General features: G+C 55.0%; 3 protein-coding genes across 4 annotated transcripts in view; all 3 read right to left on the bottom strand.

The window, feature by feature from the left end:
• Window positions 1-20,084, bottom strand: part of LOC308238408 (coiled-coil domain-containing protein 74B-like) — a 508,084-nt gene that overhangs the window by 281,457 nt on the left and 206,543 nt on the right. The gene's annotated exons all lie outside the window — the stretch shown is intronic.
• TMEM191C (transmembrane protein 191C) lies at window positions 2,844-5,460 on the bottom strand (the record flags this gene model as incomplete). Of its 2 annotated transcripts, XM_080650313.1 has the most annotated exons (10): window positions 2,844-3,048; window positions 3,155-3,195; window positions 3,484-3,556; window positions 3,636-3,700; window positions 3,998-4,057; window positions 4,201-4,257; window positions 4,419-4,496; window positions 4,643-4,693; window positions 4,863-4,986; window positions 5,291-5,460. In XM_080650313.1, the coding sequence occupies 10 exons, from the start codon at window positions 5,443-5,445 to the stop codon at window positions 2,844-2,846; spliced, it is 909 nt and encodes a 302-aa protein (XP_080506439.1). The 2 variants fall into 2 exon arrangements, with proteins under 2 accessions (XP_080506439.1, XP_080506440.1); XM_080650314.1 differs by lacking the exon at window positions 4,419-4,496 and having other exon boundaries at window positions 5,291-5,445.
• HIC2 (HIC ZBTB transcriptional repressor 2) overlaps window positions 11,508-20,084 on the bottom strand; it is a 28,493-nt gene continuing 19,916 nt past the window's right edge. The window contains exon 3 of the mRNA XM_080650684.1: window positions 11,508-18,012. Coding sequence (XP_080506810.1) covers window positions 16,188-18,012 — 1,825 coding nt within the window. The 3' untranslated portion in view covers window positions 11,508-16,187. The remainder of the gene's footprint in view (window positions 18,013-20,084) is intronic.

The raw sequence follows: 20,084 nt of genomic DNA, 5'->3' as shown, positions 1-20,084 counted from the left end.
AGATTGTCAAATAAAAAAATAACCAGTCAGCTCTGTCCAGTGCAGCTCAGCTGTTTGGGCGTGGCACAGTTGGATGGGTGTTGTCTTGTGCACCAAAAGGTTGCTGTTTAGACAGATTCCTGGTCAGGGCACATGCCTGTGGTTTAGGCTGGAACCCTGCTAGGGGGTGTGCAGGAGGCACCAATGGATGTTCAGCTCTCACACTGATGTTTCTCTATCTCCCCCTTCCTCTCTCTCTAAAAATCAAATTTTAAAAAACTTTTGCGCCCTGGCTGGTTTGGCTCAGTGGATAGAGCATCAGCCTGCGGACTGAAAGGTCCCAGGTTTGATTCAGGTCAAGGGTATATGCCGGATTGCAAGTTGATCCCCCCTGGGGGGCGTGCAGGAGGCAGCCAATTAAGGATTCTCTCTCATCATTGATGTTTCTATCGCTCTCTCCCTCTGCCTTCCTCCCTGAAATCAATAAAAAAAATTTTTTAAAAACCTTTGCAAAAAAATGACAACAGCCAAACACAATAGCTATCCACTGTGAATGAATCAAAATTACACCTATTTTTTGTCCTATCAACAAAAAATACAAGATATTTTTTGGTGTGCCACAGAATTTTAGTAATTAGTTTGTGTGTACCATAAGATGAAAAAGGTTGAAAATCATTGGTCTAAACATCTAAGGAAGAAATAATGCCAATGTTACATACTCTCAGAAAACAGAGCACTTCCCAATTCATTTTTTATGAAGATAGCATAGCCCTGATATGAAAACAAGACAAGAACATTACAAGAAAATAAAACTATAGAGCAGTATCCCTTTCGTGGACATAGATGATGCAGAAATCTTTAACCAAAGTGAACACAATGTATAAAAAGGACCATCATGACAAGGGGGCCTTATCCCAGTAACGCCAGGTTAGCTTAACATTCAAGAAGTAATCAGTTTTATTCACATTAACGAACTAAAGAAGGCACACCATGTGATCATTTCAATATGTGCCAAAAACACTGGACGAAATTCAATACCGATTCATAATAAAAACTCCGCCAACTAAAAATAGGAGGAACCTTCCTTAATCTGACAATGGTCATCTAAAAAAACAGCTAACATCTTGATGAAATACTTATGAAATGATGAAAAACTAAAGGCATTCCCCCTTCAGGAGCAAGACAACGGTACTTGCCACCAATTCCAATCAGCATTGTACAGAGTGCTGGGCATTAATAATGCCAGCAGTAGTTAAGATTGGAAAGAGAATTTTATTGGCTTCACAGACAATACTAGTAAAATTGACTATAGATTCCCAAGGAATGTTCAGAAAAGACCAAAGAATGATAAGGAAGTCCAGCAATATTACAGTGAATATACAAAAGTCAGTTATGCCCCAGCTGGTTTGACTCAGTGGATAGAGCGTTGGCCTGCAGACTGCAGGGTCCCGGGTTCAATTCCCAGTCAAGGGCACATGCCCGTGTTTCTGGCTCCATCCTCAGTAGGGGGAATGCTGGAGGAAGCCAATCAATGATTCTCATCACTGATGTTTCTCTCTCTCTTTCTCTCTCTCTCTCTCTCTCTCTCTCTCTTGGCTCCTCTCTGAAATCAATAAAAATATTTAAAAAGTTGTATTGCTGTATGCTAGCAATGAACAGTTGGAAGATGAACTTTTAAAAATCTATACCGTTTTTTAATAGCATCCAAAAATATCAAATACCTGGGGGTAAAGGTAAAAACGTATAAGATCTCTACACTAAAAAATACAAACTGCTGAGGGGAAGCTTTTTTAAAAAAGGAGCGACATCGTGTTAGAGGATTGGAAGACACAATTTCTGCAAATTGATCTCTAAATTCAGTGTAATCAAAATCCCAGATTGACAAGCCAAGTCAAAAATGTATATGAAAACTCAAGATCCTCACAACATAAACCCTAGTGAGTCCCGATGTATGAATGGGAAAACAAAATATTTACCCCAACTAAAATATTTCAAGTATAAGAATGTCTTTATGACTTACAGGCAAGAATGGATTTTTTTAGGACACCCTGCACAATTCTTAAATTTGATAAAATTTGAAAATTTGATACACAGGAATTCCATAAACAAATTTAAGCAAAAAACAAAAACAAAAAAAAAACTAGGGAGTACAAATCAACAAGAAAGCAATTGTTTAAAGGCCATAGCAAGAACATGTGTATGTTCATACAAGGAGATACACGGAACAATTTCACTACCAAAGAAAAACCATAAATAAAATAAGAGTAGTATTTGTATCAGACAAGATGAAACGAAGGGTCATTTCCTAAACAAAAAGACCGAAGTGGCGAACAAGGACACAGAAGCGGACCCTAGGGAAGACCGTCCAGCTGCCCTGCCTCTTCGAGAACCCACCTGGAGAGGGTACCAGCAAAGGGACGCCGCCGGGGATGCGAACCCCCACCCGCAGCGGGTCGAGGAAACAGACCTCCAAACACCGACCTGCCAGCTCCCTCCCCGGTCCCGCCGTCGGGGGGAGGGGGTTTCGTAAGAAGATACAGACCAACTTCCTGCTGGTTCCTGCGCAGCAGCCGGCGCCGTTAGAAAAGGGTCTTCCCGCGGGGCCGCCCGGAGCCCCTGGGAGCGAGTGCCGAGAGGGGGCGCCCTGCCCAAGCTGGAGGCCCTGGCCCGGGGAGCCCCCGTGCCGCGGGGCTCCGGAACGGCCTCTCTAGCCGCAAGGTCCACCCAGAGGACGAGATGCTAGAGCCGGCACTGGGCCCGAGGAGCACACGACCCACCCCCAGGAGCCTCCCCCAGAGCTCCCCCCAGACGCCCAAAAACTACACGGGAGACAGGTGAGGTGACCACGGCCGACGTGATTAGTCCTAGGCGGGCAGCAGCCCGCGCACGCGCAGCTCGAGCAGCGGCGACAGCGTGTAGCGCAGGCGGCGGAAGGTGGTGTCCGAGCCCAGGCGCGGGAGCAGGCGGCGGAGGGCCTCGGGGTTGACCAGCACCAGGTAGAGCAGCGGCAGCGCCAGGAAGCCGAGCGGGAGCAGCAGCAGCATCTGCAGCGCGCTCAGCGCCCACAGCCTGCGGACCGACGGACGCATGACGGACAAACCGGCCGCGGCCCTCCGGGTACTTGCCGGGGAACGGACCCGAGCCCCGCGCTCCCGCCGCCCGCCCCGCGACTCACCTGACGCCCATCCCGCCCGCACCGCCGAATAGGCGCTTCTCCTGCGGAAAGAGGAGCGGCGTCCAACTCTACACCCGCCGCAGGGAAGCGGCGAGGTATCTCACAGAGGGGCGGGAATCGCGGGCACAAGCGAGTGGGGGTCCCCGTGGGGCGGGTTCGTCAAGAAGCGGGCCCTCGTGGGAGGCGGGCCCCACGGGTGTGAGAGGGAGCCCCATTGGAGCGGACCCGTCAGGGGCGGGCCCTCGTGGGGAGGCGGGCCCCCGTGGGTGTAGGTATCCCAGTGGGGGCGGGCCCGTCTCCAGCCCACCCCCGCCCGAATGCAAGCTCACACATTCGGCCTTGGCCACCTCCTCCATGAGGGACCCCGCGCAGTCCTGCACCCGGCGAGGCTGGGAGTTGTAGCTGCAGAACAGGCGTCGAGATGGGCGATATGCCCCGGCCACAGTCGCCCCGCCACACCCGACAGGCCTTAACCCCTTACAGTTCCTTGCTGCCTCGCGAGGCATCCAGCGCAGCCGCCGCCTCCATCACCTTCCCCTGCAGCTCCTGGAGGGAGGGGGGAGTGAGGTCTCAGGACTGGGTGTGGCATTGGTGGAGGTGGGGATGGGGCAGGAGGTGGGGATGGGGCAGGAGGTGGGGATGGGGCAGGAGGTGGGGATGGGGCAGGAGGTGGGGATGGGGCAGGAGGTGGGGATGGGGCAGGAGGTGGGGATGGGGCAGGAGGTGGGGATGGGGCAGGAGGTGGGGATGGGGCAGGAAGCGGGCCGCCGCCGCTCTGGGGGAGGAGGAGAGAAGTCTGCGGTGGAGTCAGGCTGGTGGCTCTTAGGGCAGAGGGGGGAGCACCTGCAGGACTCCGCTCTGCTCCTGGAAGCTGGCCCACGCCTCCTCGGTCCGCTGTGCGCCCTGGGATTCGAGGAGCCTTGATTAGATTGGGGGAGGGGGGAGTGGGGAATACACCCACCCCTCTCCACTTTCCTGCACCAGTCCAGCCTCCGCCCACACACCCAAAGCCGACCCTCCCCTTCAGACCCCGACTCCGCCCTCACCTGCCGCAGGCCCTCCGCCTGCATCGCGTGCTTGGCCTCCAATAACTCCAATTGTTTCTTCCATTGAATACAAGGAATATCAGGAGCCGCCGCCCGGCATCCAGCCGCGCCTCAGGGCCGCGTCCCTGGTCCCCAGGACTCCCCCCCGCCCCCAACTGCTCCCAGGTGGCCATGGCCCCGCCCACGCCGCCGCGCCAGCCGTCAGGGCCGCACCGCACCTGCAACGCTAACAGTTGGGTCTCGAGTTGCTGCTCCTCGGGCTGCTGACTCTGTGGTTCCCCTCCGTAGTAAAATAGCTAGGGGTGGAGCTTTGTGAGGGCGGGGCTTGCAGGCTTGGGGTGGGGGGAGGAATATCCTGGGCGGCGGGGATGGGGCTGAAATGGCAGCGGGAACTAGAGCGGGACTTCCAGGGAAAGCAAGAAACGGCATTTCCTGCACGTACCTGACTTGACAGCTCTTCCCACTGCTCCTGCAGCTGCCGATTATGTTGTTCCTGCGGAGATGGAGGAGGCGATGGGAGCCTCTCTGAAGTCCTGCCCTCGCCGCCTTCCCTGCGCTCTCCACGGCCCCGCCCCTCACACGGCCCGTCCTCTCCAAGGGCACCGCCCCATCAGGGCTCCGCCCTTCTGTAGGCACTGCCCCATCCAGGACCCTGTCCGCACCAGATCCCGTTTGCGCTGCTCCGCAGCCTCCAGCAGTCCGCGCGCCCGCTCCGCACGCTCCTGCGCTGCCTCGCGCGCCTCCCCTCCCAAGGCACCCGCCGCCTGGCTTTGCCTCCGCTGCAAGCTGCAGAGGAAAAAGAGACGGTGCTGGCGTTGGAGACGGCGGACGCTCCGGCTCTCACGGCACAGGGGACCCAGCCGTTAATGGGCCGACGAAGAACATGTCCCGGTCGCCGTGCGCCAGACTCCACCCTCCCCTTTGTGGGTCCCCTGAGTAGAACGCCCCGGTCCCGACGGCCTAGAGCAGAGGTTCGGGCCGGGCAGGGCAGAATAACTGATGGGTCGGCCGGACGCTCTGCGAAGCCCCGAGTGCTACCGCCCGTATGACCGATGGTCGCACACCCGCCACGCGGACTGGAGCCGCGCACCTGCGCTCGCGCTCGCGCAGGTCCTGCAGGCGTCCCGTGAGGCTCTCGCTCTCGGCCTCGAGCCCGCGCACCAGCTCCTCCAGCTCCTGCTTCCTCAGGCGCCCGTCGCGGTTGTCCTTCTGCAGCTGCAGTAACAGCTCCTGCGTCTCGGCCATGGCTCCCCACGCTCTGCCCGCTGCCGCCTGTCTCGGGGACCAGGAGCCCGCGCGTCACAATGGGCGGCAGGAGGTGCCCAGACGCAGGTCCCTTTGGGGAGGAAGATTCCCATAGTTCCCCTCATCTCTCATGGGCCAACTAGGGCACACACTCATTCCTAAGGCAGCCACCAGTAAATGGGAATGAAACCAAGATGAAGGTATGGGACGACGAGGTGGATGTGGGGAGGTCTCACCACTGACAAATGGTGCTGGGAAAACTAGCTCATGATAAAAAGAAATAAAAGTACAGTACATCTCTACTTCACGTTCAATATAAAAAGTAACCCTAGCCGAAACCGGTTTGGCTCAGTGGATAGAGCGTCCGCCTGCGGACTGAAGGGTCCCGGGTTCGATTCCCGTCAAGGGCACGTACCTTGGTTGCGGGCACATCCCCAGTGGGGGTGTGCAGGAGGCAGCTGATCAATGTTTCTGACTCTCTATTCCTCTCCCTTCCTCTCTGTAAAATATCAATAAAATATATTTTTTTTTTTAAAAAAGTAACCCTAGAAGGATCAGAGACAAATAGAGAAGGCTTGAGACTTTGGTGTGGGAAAATTTTTCATAACCAAGACACAGCAAGCACAATCTCTGGAGAGAAAGTTGATGGATTTGATTATATCAAATTTATGGATTTCTTCTTATCTAAAGATACCTTAACATCAATGCTCTGTCCTGTTGGGAAGTTGAGTACCTGAGTGTAGACATTGGCCAAAACTCATCCCACCCTGGCCGGGTAGCTCAGTTGGTTAGTGTCCTCCAGGTACACCAAGGTTGTGGGTTCAATCCCTGGTCAGGGCACATATAAGAATCAACCAATGAGCCGAAACCGGTTTGGCTCAGTGGATAGAGCGTCGGCCTGCGGACTGAGGGGTCCCGGGTTCGATTCCGGTCAAGGGCATGTACCTTGGTTGCGGGCACATCCCCAGTGGGAGGTGTGCAGGAGGCAGCTGATCGATGTTTCTCTCTCATCGATGTTTCTGGCTCTCTATCCCTCTCCCTTCCTCTCTGTAAAATATCAATAAAATGTATTTAAAAAAAAAAAAGGATCAACCAATAAATTCATAAACAAGTGGAACAAGAAATCTATGTTTCTCTCTCCCCAGGCACAGGCTTCTACCTATGAACTCCTTCAATCCTTACATTCTCAAGAACGTGGCATTAGGTCCTTGGTTTACAGTTGTTGCGTGTCCATACATCAGCCAGATGTCTGCTCTCATTCAAGGTCCCCCTGGATTTAATCCCTAACAGTTTGTAATATGGGCCACCCTCAGCAGGACAGGGTTTTGGGGGGAAAGTGTGTGTTTGTTTGCTGTCAGTTCTTCCTGGAGGGCAGGAAGCAGATCCTGTTCTTCAATAGCGCAGGGCCTGGGGGGAATCAACCACATTTCTCTTCCAGATAAATTGTAGAGCTGTCTTGTCAAAATTTCCCAAGTATATTTTGGGACCTGTATCAGGATTGCAAATAATCCCCTACATTAAGTCAGTCTATTAAAAGGGAAGAATGGCCTTAGCTGGTTTGGGTCAGTGGATAGAGTGTCAGCCTGCGGACTGAAGGGTGCAGGGTTTGATTCCAGTTAAGGGCACACGCCTGGGTTGCGGGCTCGATCCCCAGTGGGGGGTGTGCAGGAGGCAGCCATGCAATGATTCTCTCTCATCAATGATGCTTCTATCTCTTTCTCCCTCTCCCTTCCTCTCTGAGGCCAATAAAAAAATATTTTTTTAAAAGCGGGGCGGGGAGATTGGCCCTAACCGGTTTGGCTCAGTGGATAGAACGTCAGCCTTCGGACTGAAGGGTCCCAGGTTTGATTCCGGTCAAGGGCATGTACCTTGGTTGCGGGCACATCCCCGATGTTTCTAACTCTCTATCCCTCTCCCTTCCTCTCTATAAAAAAATCAATAAAATATATATAAAAGGGGGGGGATTGGACACACAGACACATACAAGGAGAATGCTGAGTGAAGACTAAAGCTCTGCTGCCTCCCACCAAGGAACCACCAGGGCCAGGAGAGAGGTGGGGACAGATTCGACAGGCCTGTGTGAGGCATTGAGTAGGTGTGGGCACTTCCTGTTGGCTGTCTAGCAGTAAAGTCCCTTCTGGCTTGGGGACTTGCTCCAACTGTGGGGGCAACAGTGGCAGTGGTACAGCCTTAGACCCCGTGCCTCAGTTTCTCTATCTGTAAAGTGGGGGCTATTACTAGACTCTCCCTCATGAGGTTGAGGGAATCAATGAGGTCACATGGTGAAGGCTCTGAGCACTGAGCCCAGCACCACCTAGGCCTGAGCCACCTCCAGCACCAGGACTCCCGATGGTGGCTGCTGAGCTCTGGAAAGTAGCTGGTCCACTCTGAAACACTCATCTCATTAGTCATGTTTATATTGATTACAGATTGAAATACTTCTAGTATATTTGATCCACTTAAAATGCACTTTTTCTTTTCCGTTTTCCTGTGACTGCTGGAGAATATATGCTGACACGGTTGGGTCAGTCCTGTAGAGGGCGCAGTGCCCCCCATGCCCTGTGGTCACTTCTCTATCCAGGCCCAGCCTGAATGGTCTCCTCTCGCCGTGTAGTGTCCCCAAGATCCCCACCACCCACACTGGGCAAGCATCATGATCTCATTTTTATAGATGGGAAAACCGAGGTTCAACAATGAGTGGCAGCCCGGATGCCCTGTCCCCGCTAAGTTCAGGAGAGAAGCTGGAAGTAGTGTCTAGCCATAATGGGCCATGATACTGGCCTACCCCTAGGTGACTTTTCTGCAGCTGTGGAGGGTGAACTGATGGGTGCTTCTGGGCATGCCCACAGGGCAGGGGTGTCCCTCAGGGCAGTCCAACCCCTCCCACCCACCCCCACCCTCCTATCTGGATAAGGAAAACCTCTTCAGGGTAAAGCCAGGGGCTAATTATGCTGTTCTGGAAACCCAAGCTGCTTCCCCTCAGTGGCCTGGAGGTAGTGGGGAGGGGGCATGGGCCACAGTAGTCATGGAAACAAACCACCCTGACCTTGGTGCCTCTGAGCCCTGCCAGGGAGCAGCTGACTGGGGTCTGATTCCTGCAGCAGCCCCGCCTTTGCATTCCCAATTCCCACTGGAAGCACATGCCTGTCTCCCCAGTCAGCCTGTGTGGCCCACATCTGCCCCTTCTTCAGGACTCAGGTTCAAAGTCCTCTCTCTGGGAGAGCCACCCTCCTCCCCCAGTCTGGGTTAGGCAGTCTTCTCCCTGGGTGGCCGTGTTAGCTTCCCAGGCATCCACTAGGCCCAGGGCAACACTGGCCTCAGAGCAGAAGGGGGGACAGTGCTGGCTGAAGGAACATCCTGCATACCCTAGAGCAGTGGTCGGCAAACCGTGGCTCTCGAGCCACATGCAGCGAGCCGCGGTTTGCCACTCTGTTGACAAATGAGTTTGCCGACCACTGCCCTAGAGCAGTGGTTCTCAACCTTTCTAATGCCACGGCCCTTTAATACAGTTCCTCATGTTGTGGTGACCCCCAACCATAAAATTATTTTCGTTGCTACTTCATAACTGTAATTTTGCTACCGTTATGAATCGTAATGTAAATATCTGTTTAGCTAGCAGGGTTGCCTAAAACCATCAGAAAACAGATATTCACATTACGATTCATAACGGTAGCAAAATTACAGTTATGAAGTAGCAACGAAAATAATTTTATGGTTGGGGGTCACCACAACATGAGGAACTGTATTAAAGGGCCGCGGCATTAGAAAGTTGAGAACCACTGCCCTAAGCAATCCAGCTAATTTTATGTCTCGGTACTTTTCATACACTGATCTGTATACATACAACAGCCTTCCCTTGAATCATTGGTCGGGCATCACCTCCCCTGACCTTGATCTTTGGGTCCTACTTGACCAATTTCTGTCATACCTCTTGTTCAATTAGAGTCCCTGTTTGTTGTTGTTAATGCTCACCCAAGGATATTTTTCCATTGATTTTTAGGGAGTATTAGAGGGAAAGACAGAAACATTTATGTGAGAGAAACACATCAATTGGTTGCCTCCGCACACGCCCCAACCAGGGCCCAGGCCAGGGAGGAGCCTGCAAGCAAGGTACAAGCCCTTGACCAGAATCGAACCCAGGACCCTTATCCACTGAACAAACTGGCTAGGGCGAGAGTCCCTGTTTTTACTATTAAAATCCAGTGGCAGAGCAGGTCACTCCTGAAGATCCAATGATGAGTTTTCTTATTTTCTCCTTTTTGTGTACCGTGTTGTTTTTTAGGGTCAACATTTGTTGCTTTTATAATAAGGAAAGTAGACATTTGTAATTGGAAAAGCACTGCAATATATTGAGAAAGGTGAAAGCTACCCACAATTACAGCTCCTGACACAGTCCCAGTCAGCCGCCAGGGCCCAGCAGACAGGGCTGCTCGTTACGCTCCCAGCTCACCCAGCCAGGAGATGCCACGAGGACTCTCGGGAAGCCAGGTCCACTTTGGGGAGAAGTGGAGGTGGCCCCTGACACCAAGGACTCGTCCCTTCCCTGCACTGGGATCTCTCCTCTGCTCACGAGGGGGGGGGGGGCGGGGGGGAGGAGAGGGCAGAAATATTGCAGCATTGCTTCCTTTAGTCTCAGCCCCTCAGGCAACAGTCAATTCTTGGTTCTCTCGGCACCACCTGCTGGCGCCACTCAGCCAGGTAACCCTCCCTTCTCCGTACTTGCCCATCTAAGGCACTGTGTCTCCACGGAGGCTGTACACGCCATCTCAGCCCGAGTGACTGTCTTCCCCCAGTAAGCCAGTCAGGGCCTCACCCTTCAACAGCCTCCCCCTTAGGTGCACAGTACCTGCAGGTCCCTGGGGTGGGGGTGGGGAGCCAGCCCCCTCCCAGCTGGCTTCTTCCTCCTCCAGGCCCAAGGCTACGGGCCCAAGGCTGGCCTATGCCAGTTAGCTGGACAGCATGGACCCGGTGCCCAGCCACTCAAGCATAGGTCTCACACATGTCCACACTCTCATTCAGATTCTGGAAAGAGAATTAGTGACGGTGTACATGTTACCTAACAGCCCCACAGAGGCAGGGCCCACCCACAGTAACCTTTGGCAGCACTGAGACCTTTTAATAACGTGCCCTGGCTGCACCAGGTTCGGGGAGCCATTCAAAAGCTTCCTCTACTTCTGCTGCACGATTTAGAAAATGTCCCCATAGAAGGGCTGTGGCAAACATTTCTTGACCTCTCATCATTGATGTTTCTCTCTCCCCTTCTCCCTTCCCCTCTCTGAAATAAAAACCTCTTTTTATTTTTTTTAAAAAAAGAACCATATGATGATTTAAACTATGTTCAGGTGTTGCTTTGATAAAACACAAATTTTAAAACAATTGGATGGCACTTACCGTGATTTAGAGCAGCAATCCCCATGTTCTGCTGGAGGTCTGGAGTCCCGGGGCTCATCTGCTGCGGCCTTGGGGCCACTTGGATGCCTACAGTCCATAGTGTCAGGGGTCTAAGCTCGTTGACTGACCCTAGCCCCATCCCTACTCCTCTTCCTTCATCTTCACTCATCCTGGGATTCCCACCCTGGTGGCTGGGAGAACAGTCCGCCAGGGAATCTGATTTACTGGCCCTGCCCCCAGAGACTGATTATTATCTTTATTCTCTTTTCCTCCCCCCACCCCCCAACCCCCAGTCAGTGGCCTCGCCCTTCAACAGCCTCCCTGACGGAGTGAGTGGGGTCGAGAGAGCAAAGGGGGCTGGAACGAGACCCTGGGCAGTCCTTCCAAGGCCAAGCAGGAAGCAACAGGAAGGAGCGAGAACATGAGAGCCGCTGCCCTGCCCAGCCTGACATGGCTGCTCCAACAGGTGGCCCCGGGCAGAGCCATTCCCCTCATCCAGGCCACCAGGTCCGCACGCCTACCTACACATCCACTGCCTCCTAAATTGCCTCAGCCAACTGAGGCCAACACTGCCCAAGAGGATGCCACCCCCAGAGTGTTGGTCAGAAAGGAAAGGAGTTTGTCACTTAGTGAGAAAGAACAGCCACGGAACACACAGGCCCCACGAAAGGTAGTTTTCAATCAAGCTTTTAATGAAAAGATCATAAAATAACAGTTTCTCATCACTGTACATTAAGACTGCACACTTCTGAATGGAGAGATCAGTCGTAGGTGAATTGCTTTTCTATGACACTTGAGGGCTGCATACTTGCAGCTCTGACCTGAATTTATCCAAACTCTCGAGGGAAGTGAACTCAACGTGATGACTGACAGCGGCGGTGGCCAGTACAGGAGTGCGATCAGTGTCCCTCCCCCTTTCTGGGAAGGACATAAAGTAAGGACATGATCCCTCTTCCAGTTCCAATTAAACAAAACAGCTATAACCCCATCCCTCTCCCTCCCCCTCGAGGTATTTATGAATGGGCCAGTGCCCAACCTGGGGTCCCCCAAGGGGGGAGGGGGAAAGCAAGTGATGGGTAGGGTACAGAGAGGCTCCCCTCAGCACCTGGCCCCACAGGACCCCGCCAAGTGGAGGGGGCGGGGGCCTGGAGATCCTCCCTGTCCCAAGTGAGGTCTGTTATGCAGCATTTTTGAGGTCAATAAATTACAGCAATAAATAGCAAGGTGAGGTAGGGGGAGGAGTTCCTGGTAGAAAAAGTGGGGTGACTGAAGCTGGGGGGTACTGGGCAGCCTCAATTCCCACAGTGCACACCCACCCCCTCATTTGGAATGTCAGACTGAGGCTCTGGTTAGGTCCCTTTCCATCCCCTCTCCTGGCATCGGATTCACAGGTTCAATAGCATCTGCCCCAACGTGACTCTGGGGAAGAGCAAGGGCCTTGGTCCCTCAGGGGGCAGAGCTGAGATCCCTTGTTTGTGCGCCTAAGGCCTGGCGCCTTTGCTTTTGTCCCCCAAGTCAGGGGACAGGACGGATAGTGACCTCTTCCCTGAGCCCTGCCCTTCTGGCTGCCCAGGCCTCACCCCAACTCAGGACGGTTGCAGGGATGGCGGCTGGCGCCCGCCTGCCCAGCCAGCCAGCCAGCCCAGATCGCACTCCTGCACTCGGTCAAGTCCAGTGAATACTGATGGGGTAGGGGCAGAGGACAGCCTGGCACCAAGTGCTGACTAACAGGAAGCCCACACATGGCTGCGTGGGGTTCTGAAAGCCAGTCTGGGTCCGGATTGCTCATTCACAGGCTGAGGTGTATGGCTATGCTGCGAGTCTCTGAGATTCTTATTTGCTTAAAGGTTCACCTTTTCTTTTTTGCAACCCTGGACGAGCCCCTGCAGTGGCTCGGTCTGGCAGGAGCGTGCGGTGGCAGAGCCCAGGCTGCCTCTCGCTCGCCCCAAGTCTGAGAAATAAATACATTCATTACTGCACAAACATATTGATACAAAAACAACACTGTTCAGAGTGTTTGCACCGTCTGTGTTGGTAAGGACCAGCCCAGTAAGCCCCTCCTGCTACTGGTGGTGGTGGGGTGGGTCCCCAGGGACCGGGACCAGCCAGAATCAATGGATGTGCAAAGGTCCTGGCTTTTTGGCTTAAGAGGGACCCTCACATCAACCCACCCCAGGATCTCAGGCAGAGCAGCGGTGGGGCTCACCGCCATCCCCAGGCCCAAGCCCAGCCTCGGTCTTGTGGTCAGAGCCAACAGCACCCCGCTGTGCCAGCTGGCCAGGATGGCCAGAAGGCCTGGGGGCCAGTCAGCACTGGCCCAAGCTCTTTGGTGCCAGCTGGGCTTGGAGAGGCGGGGCTGGGAAAGAAGGCTCAGGTGAACCCGGGAGCCGCCACACCTGCCCAGCCCCGTAGGTGCCCTCTGCCGGGAGCTCTACCAGGGCCGACTTGGAGGGACCTCCAGAGGTTAGGACTCACTGGGACTGGCCTTCCAGCTGCTGAGGTCTGAAACTGTAAAAGTTTATGTAAACAATGAGATAAATATATTAGTATCTTTTTTCTGAGCCTGCTGAGGTTCCATACTCATTCAAAATGTGCTTTGGTTTAAAAAATAGGTTTTGTGAATTTGGGTATGAGCTTTTTTTTTTTTTTTTGCTTTTTTCTTTTTGTTGTTGTTTATCCTCTCTTTCCTACACGACAACTGCTATTTTCTGTTTCCTGTTTCTCCAAAACATTCAAGAATTAAGTGACTAAAGCAGAGAACTGTAAGCCGCCCTGGGCCTCCAATGGCCTGATTTCCTTGTGAGGCTCTTAACACATTTCCACGCACACTCACAAGCACACGCCACATGAACTCAAAGGAAAAAGAAAACAAAACCAAGTGTGTGTCCATCCCACCCTGCCCCACAAACCCTTAAAATCTTAAATAGGAAACTAGTGTTTTGCTTTCTTGTTAAAATACAGAAAAGGCTCGATACAATACTCGGGTGGGTACAATACTATGTCGCACAAACGTCGTTGAGTGAGGGGCCTTTGCGCCCAGTCCCTGAAGCTCTGCAAATGAATCACCTCACGTTTGTGGCTGCCCACAGCGGGGGAGGCGCCCACAGGCCGGGCATGTGTGCACCTCCCGTGCAGTACAGACTTTGCGTCGTGTGGCTTAAGTGCTGACGGAGTGGGGTGGGGTCGGGAGAGCAAAGGGGCCTGCGGCAGGCCCCGCCCCTCACTGACCTGCTAGAACGAGAGACCCTGGGCACAGTCCTCCGTTTCCCACCCAAAGGAAGAGGAGCTGGCTCAGGGCTGTGGGCACTGCCTGAGGGCTCACCCAGGAGCCCTCAGTCCCAAAACACACCACTCACCACTCGGGTCCCTGAACTCAGGCTCTGTTTTCAGCTGGAGGGTCTCTGGAAGGGTTAGGGGTAGGGATGACTCCGGAATTTTTTGGTCTGAACTTAAAATAGAAAGAAAAAAAGAAGAGAAAAAAAGCAAAAGCACGAAGCAAAATGAAGAAGATAAAGCCACCGGCTCAGCCCTGTGGTTCCAGTCGGCCGAGACAGTGAGCCAACTTCGGCACCTTGGTCTGGCCTTGTGAGCTCCGGGCCCACGGAGGTGTCTGAGGCTGGTGGAGAAAACCCAAAGTGAGGGGCGAGGGGTGAAACCCAGACAGGGCTGAGCCAATGGGTGGCAGCCAGCCCCGAGACAGAGTGGCAGTGGGCCAGGACTCGCCCAAGTAGGGCCAGTCCCCTTCCGGTCCCCCAGAGGGAACACATCACTTTGGTCAGCCCTCCCATGCCTCCACACCGGCGAGCAATGGCCAGGCGGGGCTGCTGCTTTCCCAAGCTCAAGCTCTTGCAGGCCCAGGGAACAGGATGGGGGGCTCACTTCCGCCTCATCCTAGTCCTGGCAAGGAGCTGAAAAGAGCTGGCTCCCATCTCCCCGTTGCCCAATACCTGGCTCCCCTGGGGCTGGAGCACTCACACCCTCACCTGGGCCCAGACTGGAGTTGTGTGGGCTCCCTGGCTCAGCAGACACTCAGAACACCCTCAGGGTGGCCACGACTAGCCCTGTGCCCAGAACACCCACACATGAGCAGAGACTCCGAAGCTGAGGAGCCTGAGAGCGTGATGCGTGGTGGGCCCAGGGCTGTGCACGTCAAGGTCTTTGTGCACTAACGAGAGGAAAACAAAAGTGTCACTGCCTCAACTGCCAGTCACCAACTTACTGTTCTACGTGAATTTCAAGAGGTAGCAAAAGGTCAGAAGTCTCTCCACCTTGACAGGTAAGGAAGAAGGAAAGCGCAACATCTGTCCACACGCACTGCGCATACCACACACACAAAGAAAAGGAAAACGAGTACCGACGGCCCTGGCACCCAGTCCAGCCTCCCCCCTCCCCCCTCGAACCCCAGACCTTCCAGTTCAAACATTCACATAAACATTACACTGGTTTTTCTCTTAATAAAAAACAAGTACCTCTAAACAAAGATTCCTCAGAAACTATAGGAAAAGCACTCTCTCTCCTGAGGCAGCCGAGGTGGGCTGGGCCCAGGGAAGCCTTTGGCCAAGAAGGGCTTCTGGGGCCTGAAGGGGTGGGCGCCCCGAAGCCTGCAGCCAGGCGGGAGGGGCGACTGCCCCATACATTCAGTCTGCAGACCCAGGCTCAGCCCCGAGGGGCCAGGAGAAAAATAAACTCTTGTTGGTTTTGGTTTAAAAAACAAAACTCACAAAGAAAAAAGGAACAGATCAGTAGGAATAACAGCAACACCGGCCCAGAGGGCTCTTTAGTTGTGGAGAGGTAGGCGGTGAGGGCCCCCCTGGCTCGAGGGGGGGGGCCTCCATCGCCTCCCATCCAGCACTGCTCCCCTTAGAGCCAAGGTGGCCCACACACAGACTAGCACTCCTGCGTATAGGGACACTACCCCTGGCCACAGGCAGCCCTGATCCTCCCAGCACAGAGGGAGGTCCCCACTCCCTCTGCTCAGACCTGACCTGTAGAAAAAGGCCGAGTACAGACCGTGACCCACTCCCACAGGCCCTATGGCAGCCCTGGGGGAGGGGGCAGGGGCCTGGGCGGGATCTGGAGGTAGACTGCACACCCACAATACCTTTGGGGCTTGGGACCCGGCCTTCTTCTGCTCTCTTCCCTTGGTACAGACTGTGGATTAAAGCTCTGGGTAGGGGGGGCTGGTTAGAGGTGTCACCAGGAGCCGCCCCCACTAGATTTGGGGTCCGGGCCTGCCCCCTGGGCCTCCTTACTTCTTTCTTCCATTGTTCCTGAGGGCGAGTCTGCAGAAGGCGAGTCTGCAGAAGGCGAGTCTGCAGAGCGCGCCCCAGGCTGGAGAAGGTCTTTGGCTTCTAGGAGGGGGAAGTGTGCATGCGCAGGTGGCTGATAAGGTTGCGCTGCTGGGTGAACTTGCCCCCACAGAGCTGACACTCATAGGGCTTCTCACCCGAGTGCACGCGCATGTGCTCCGTCAGGCGGTACTGGCGGGTGAAGCGCATGCCACACTCATCGCAGGCGAAGGGTTTCAGGCCCAGGTGGCTGCGCATGTGGCGTGTCATGGTGCCACGCTGCGTGAACATCTTGCCGCAGATGTTGCAGGGGAAGGGCCGCGTCAGCCAGTGTGTCTTCTCATGCTGTCGCAGGGTGGCCGGGTCCTTGTAGGTCTTCTCACAGACTGAGCACTTGAAGGGCCGGGGCTCAGCTGCGTAGGCTGCACTGGGCGCTGACAGGTCCTCCGCCTCCTCCTCCGCACCCCCACTGCCCGTCTCGTAGGCGCCCTCCTCCTTGATGAACAGCTCCTCCTCTGTGTGCGTCTCCACGTGGGCGTTGAGCTGCTCAGAGCTGGGGAAGCCTTTGGCGCAAGGGATGCACACATACAGGTTGTCCCCATAGGACACTGTCTCGTAGCCTTCCTGCCGGTACATATAGTGGGCGCTGGCATGGCCACTGCCCCCTTCACTCTCACTCTGCCCGCTGTCCTCACTCCCGTCCTTGCCGTTCTCTTCCTCCTCCTTGCAGGGGTATGGGGGCTCCCTGTAGGGCCCGCTGGGGCCGCCCCCTGCTACACTGCTGGCCAGGATGCCGTTGGGAACCCTGTCCCCAAGCCCTTCACTCTCTTCCCCTGGGCAGGAGCCCTTGGGCCCCACTTCCCTCCGCTCAAAGGGGGAACCTGCCATGGGCTCCTTTTTGCTCCACTCCTTCTTGCGGGCCGAGTGCCGGAGGCTCTTCCGGGGCTGCCCGCCAGGCCCCTCCAGCAGGCTCAGGTGGTTGTCCTCGGGCCCTTCCAGATCCATGGGCTCACTGGGGGTGCCCCCCAGGTCGGCGTAAGAGGCACTGTTGGCAACGGGAGGAGCTGAGGCCGAGAGGGGTGAGCCATGCTGACTGTCACTCAGCTGGGCGGGATCATCTGGGGTAAGGGGGGGACCAGGAGTGGCGGGGGGCAAGGGCGGACTCTTCTTGGACAGGTCCAAGCCCAGCTCCTGCTCGCAGCTCCCACTGCTCCCATTGGTGCTGCAACTGCCCAGGCCGGCCTCCCCACTGGCTGGACAGACGGCCCGGCCCAGGCTGTGTGCACTCTCCTGATTGGAGCTGCCGAGGAAGAGCTCATCATCTGAGCCTTTGGCCTGGGGGAGCTCCTGGGGGGTGTGGGCCCCCTTGCGCCCATCCATGAGCCCTGGATACCGAGCCTGGATGACAGAAGCTGTGGATAGCCGCTGGCTGCGAGGGGGCCGCCCCATGCCAGCAGCCCCCACCCGTCCAGAGCCGAAAGGCTTGCCGGCTCGCTTGAGCTTTCGACGGCAGAGGGCTGCCAACTCGGGCAGCTGGAGGTAGCTGGCAGCAGTGAGGAGAGTGCTGAAGTTGGGCTCCGCTGGCTGGTCGCTGGGCAGCAGCTTGCCCGTGTAGATGAAGTCCAGGATCTGCTGGAACACTGTGGAGCTGACCATGTCCGTGTCCAGGTTGATGAGGTTGTCGTGCAAGACCAGGGACTTGAAATAGATGCTGCTGGCGGCCAGGACATTCTTGTGGGCCCGGAAGATGGAGTTCTCCACCATGATGATGACATCACACAGGAAGCCCTTTGTCCTCTGCTGGTTCAGCTGCAGCAGGAGCTGCTTCGAATGGCTGGGCAGCTCCATGTCAGGCCCCATGTCCCCACGCCCTGCCCAAGCGTACCACCTGCAAGCAAGAACAGGTTTATGAGAGTTAGCTGACCAGGACCCTAGTGCAAGGGCTCCAGGCGTGGGTGGGCCACAGTGGCACTCAGGCCTCCAAGCTGACCTGGCCACTGGCCACCTCCTCAGGCCCAGAACACAGGAAGGGAACTCACACTGGCCACCTAGCACTCAGACTGCCAGAAAAGGGGCAGCGGCACTGGCCCCATTTGCACTGATGAGAAAGCGAAAAGCAGGACAATGAAAGTCACTCCATGCCAAGTAGAGAAACTGGGATTGAACTTGACTTCACAGCCCGTGGACCATCTCCACACTAAAGGAAGTCAACCACAGGCCCACAGGGACCTAAAAATGACAGCAGATGATTTTGAGGAGCTGGGAAGTGGCAGGGACTGAAGGGAGCAGGAGCTCTGGGAAGGCCAACTTCCCAGGTGAATATGCAGCTACACAGCTTTGAGGACAAGCTAAAAGCCCAAATTTTTAGGTGAAATCTCCCAATATTTTTTAATATACTTTTATTGATTTCAGAGAGGAAGGGATAGGGGGGGAGAGAGAGATAGAAACATCAATGATGAGAGAGAACCATTGATTGGCTGCCTCTTGCACACCCCACAATGGGAATCGAGCCCACAACCCAGGCAAGGGGCCCGGCAGGGAATTGAACGATCTCCTGGTTCATCGGTTAACACTCAACCACTGAGCCATGCCCCACTGATGAAATCTCCCAATATTTTTTAAAAATATATTTTATTGATTTTTCACAGAGAGGAAGGGAGAGGGATAGAGAGTTAGAAACATCGATGAGAGAGAAACATCCATCAGCTGCCTCCTGCACACTCCTCACTGGGTATGTGCCCGCAACCAAGGTACATGCCCTTGACCGGAATCGAACCTGGGACCCTTGAGTCCGCAGACCGACGCTCTATCCACTGAGCCAAACCGGTCAGGGCCGAAGGTTCTTTTTCTTAAATGCCCTGTGAGCCAAACCAAATGTGCAGCCTCCAGCCTGTGACTTCTGCTTTACACTGGGTGCTCTTCAAACCCTACAGGCTTCCCAAGCTTTCAGACTTGCCAATGTACGTTACCACCGCCCAAACACTGCAGCCCACAGGCAGTCCCTCACCTGCCCCCAACTCACAAGTGCTTTGCCCCCTGGAGGCCACAGAGCACTTCCTGGTCTGGGTCTCTGGGTGCTGAGTAGAAATGTGGCCTGGCCACACCACTGGCACTACATGGACCCCACCCTGGGTCCTTTCTGGGTAGGGCAGCACTGTCTGGCCATGGGAAAGACAGCCAGCTGGCCTTGGTAGACTGGCACAGTCACTAACTGATGTCACAAGTACCAAACAGAAGCCTCTGGAACCCAGCAGGCTGGGTGTGTGGCAGTGTGATCACCATACGCCCACCCCAGACTGGCACAAGGTCGTGGCTCCCTGCCCCTCCAGCCGCTCAGGGGACATAAAGCCTTCCACAGGCAACTCTGCCACAAAGTTGTCAAAGGTACCACCCTCACCCCCTCTGCTCAGGCCTCAATCTCTGAAGTAACTGAGTGCTCTGAGCCTCTCCTCACCTGGGACCTCCTGCTCCTACCAAGGCACCCACCCAGCTCTGCCTCCCTATGATACAAATACCCGCCCCAACCCCACACGTGCCCTTGTTTGCAAAGATTAATAAAAAAACAAAACCCTAGCAACCACTCAAACCCCAAAAAAGGCATCAGAGCTTTCCGTGAACACGTGGGTGCCAGGCTGCACCCAGGGCCTGACAGCAGGAGGCAGCAAACGCTTGCTAGACAACAGGCCAACCTGGCCCTGCAAGGCTGCTCTGGAGCCAGGTCCTATGGGAACCAACCTTCCCCTATGCCCTGCCCCACAGCCAGCCAGGCAGGGACAAATTGCCCAATGCATGGCCTCCACGTTGGCTGGAATACCTGGCCCCAGGGAAGTACAATCAGCTCCACCAGCACCCAGATGCCTGGTGCTCCAAGCCTGTCAAAGGGACTGGTGAGGCCAGGAGGTCCCATCCTCCAGAGCCTGCGAGTCCACAATGACCCCCTCCTCCCCAAACCAAGGACAG

The sequence above is a fragment of the Plecotus auritus genome (assembly GCF_963455305.1).
Source record: "Plecotus auritus genome assembly, chromosome: 13".
Taxonomy (NCBI): Eukaryota; Metazoa; Chordata; class Mammalia; order Chiroptera; family Vespertilionidae; genus Plecotus; species Plecotus auritus.
Note: the sequence above shows the minus strand (reverse complement) of the source record. Positions and strands in the feature narration are given on the sequence as shown.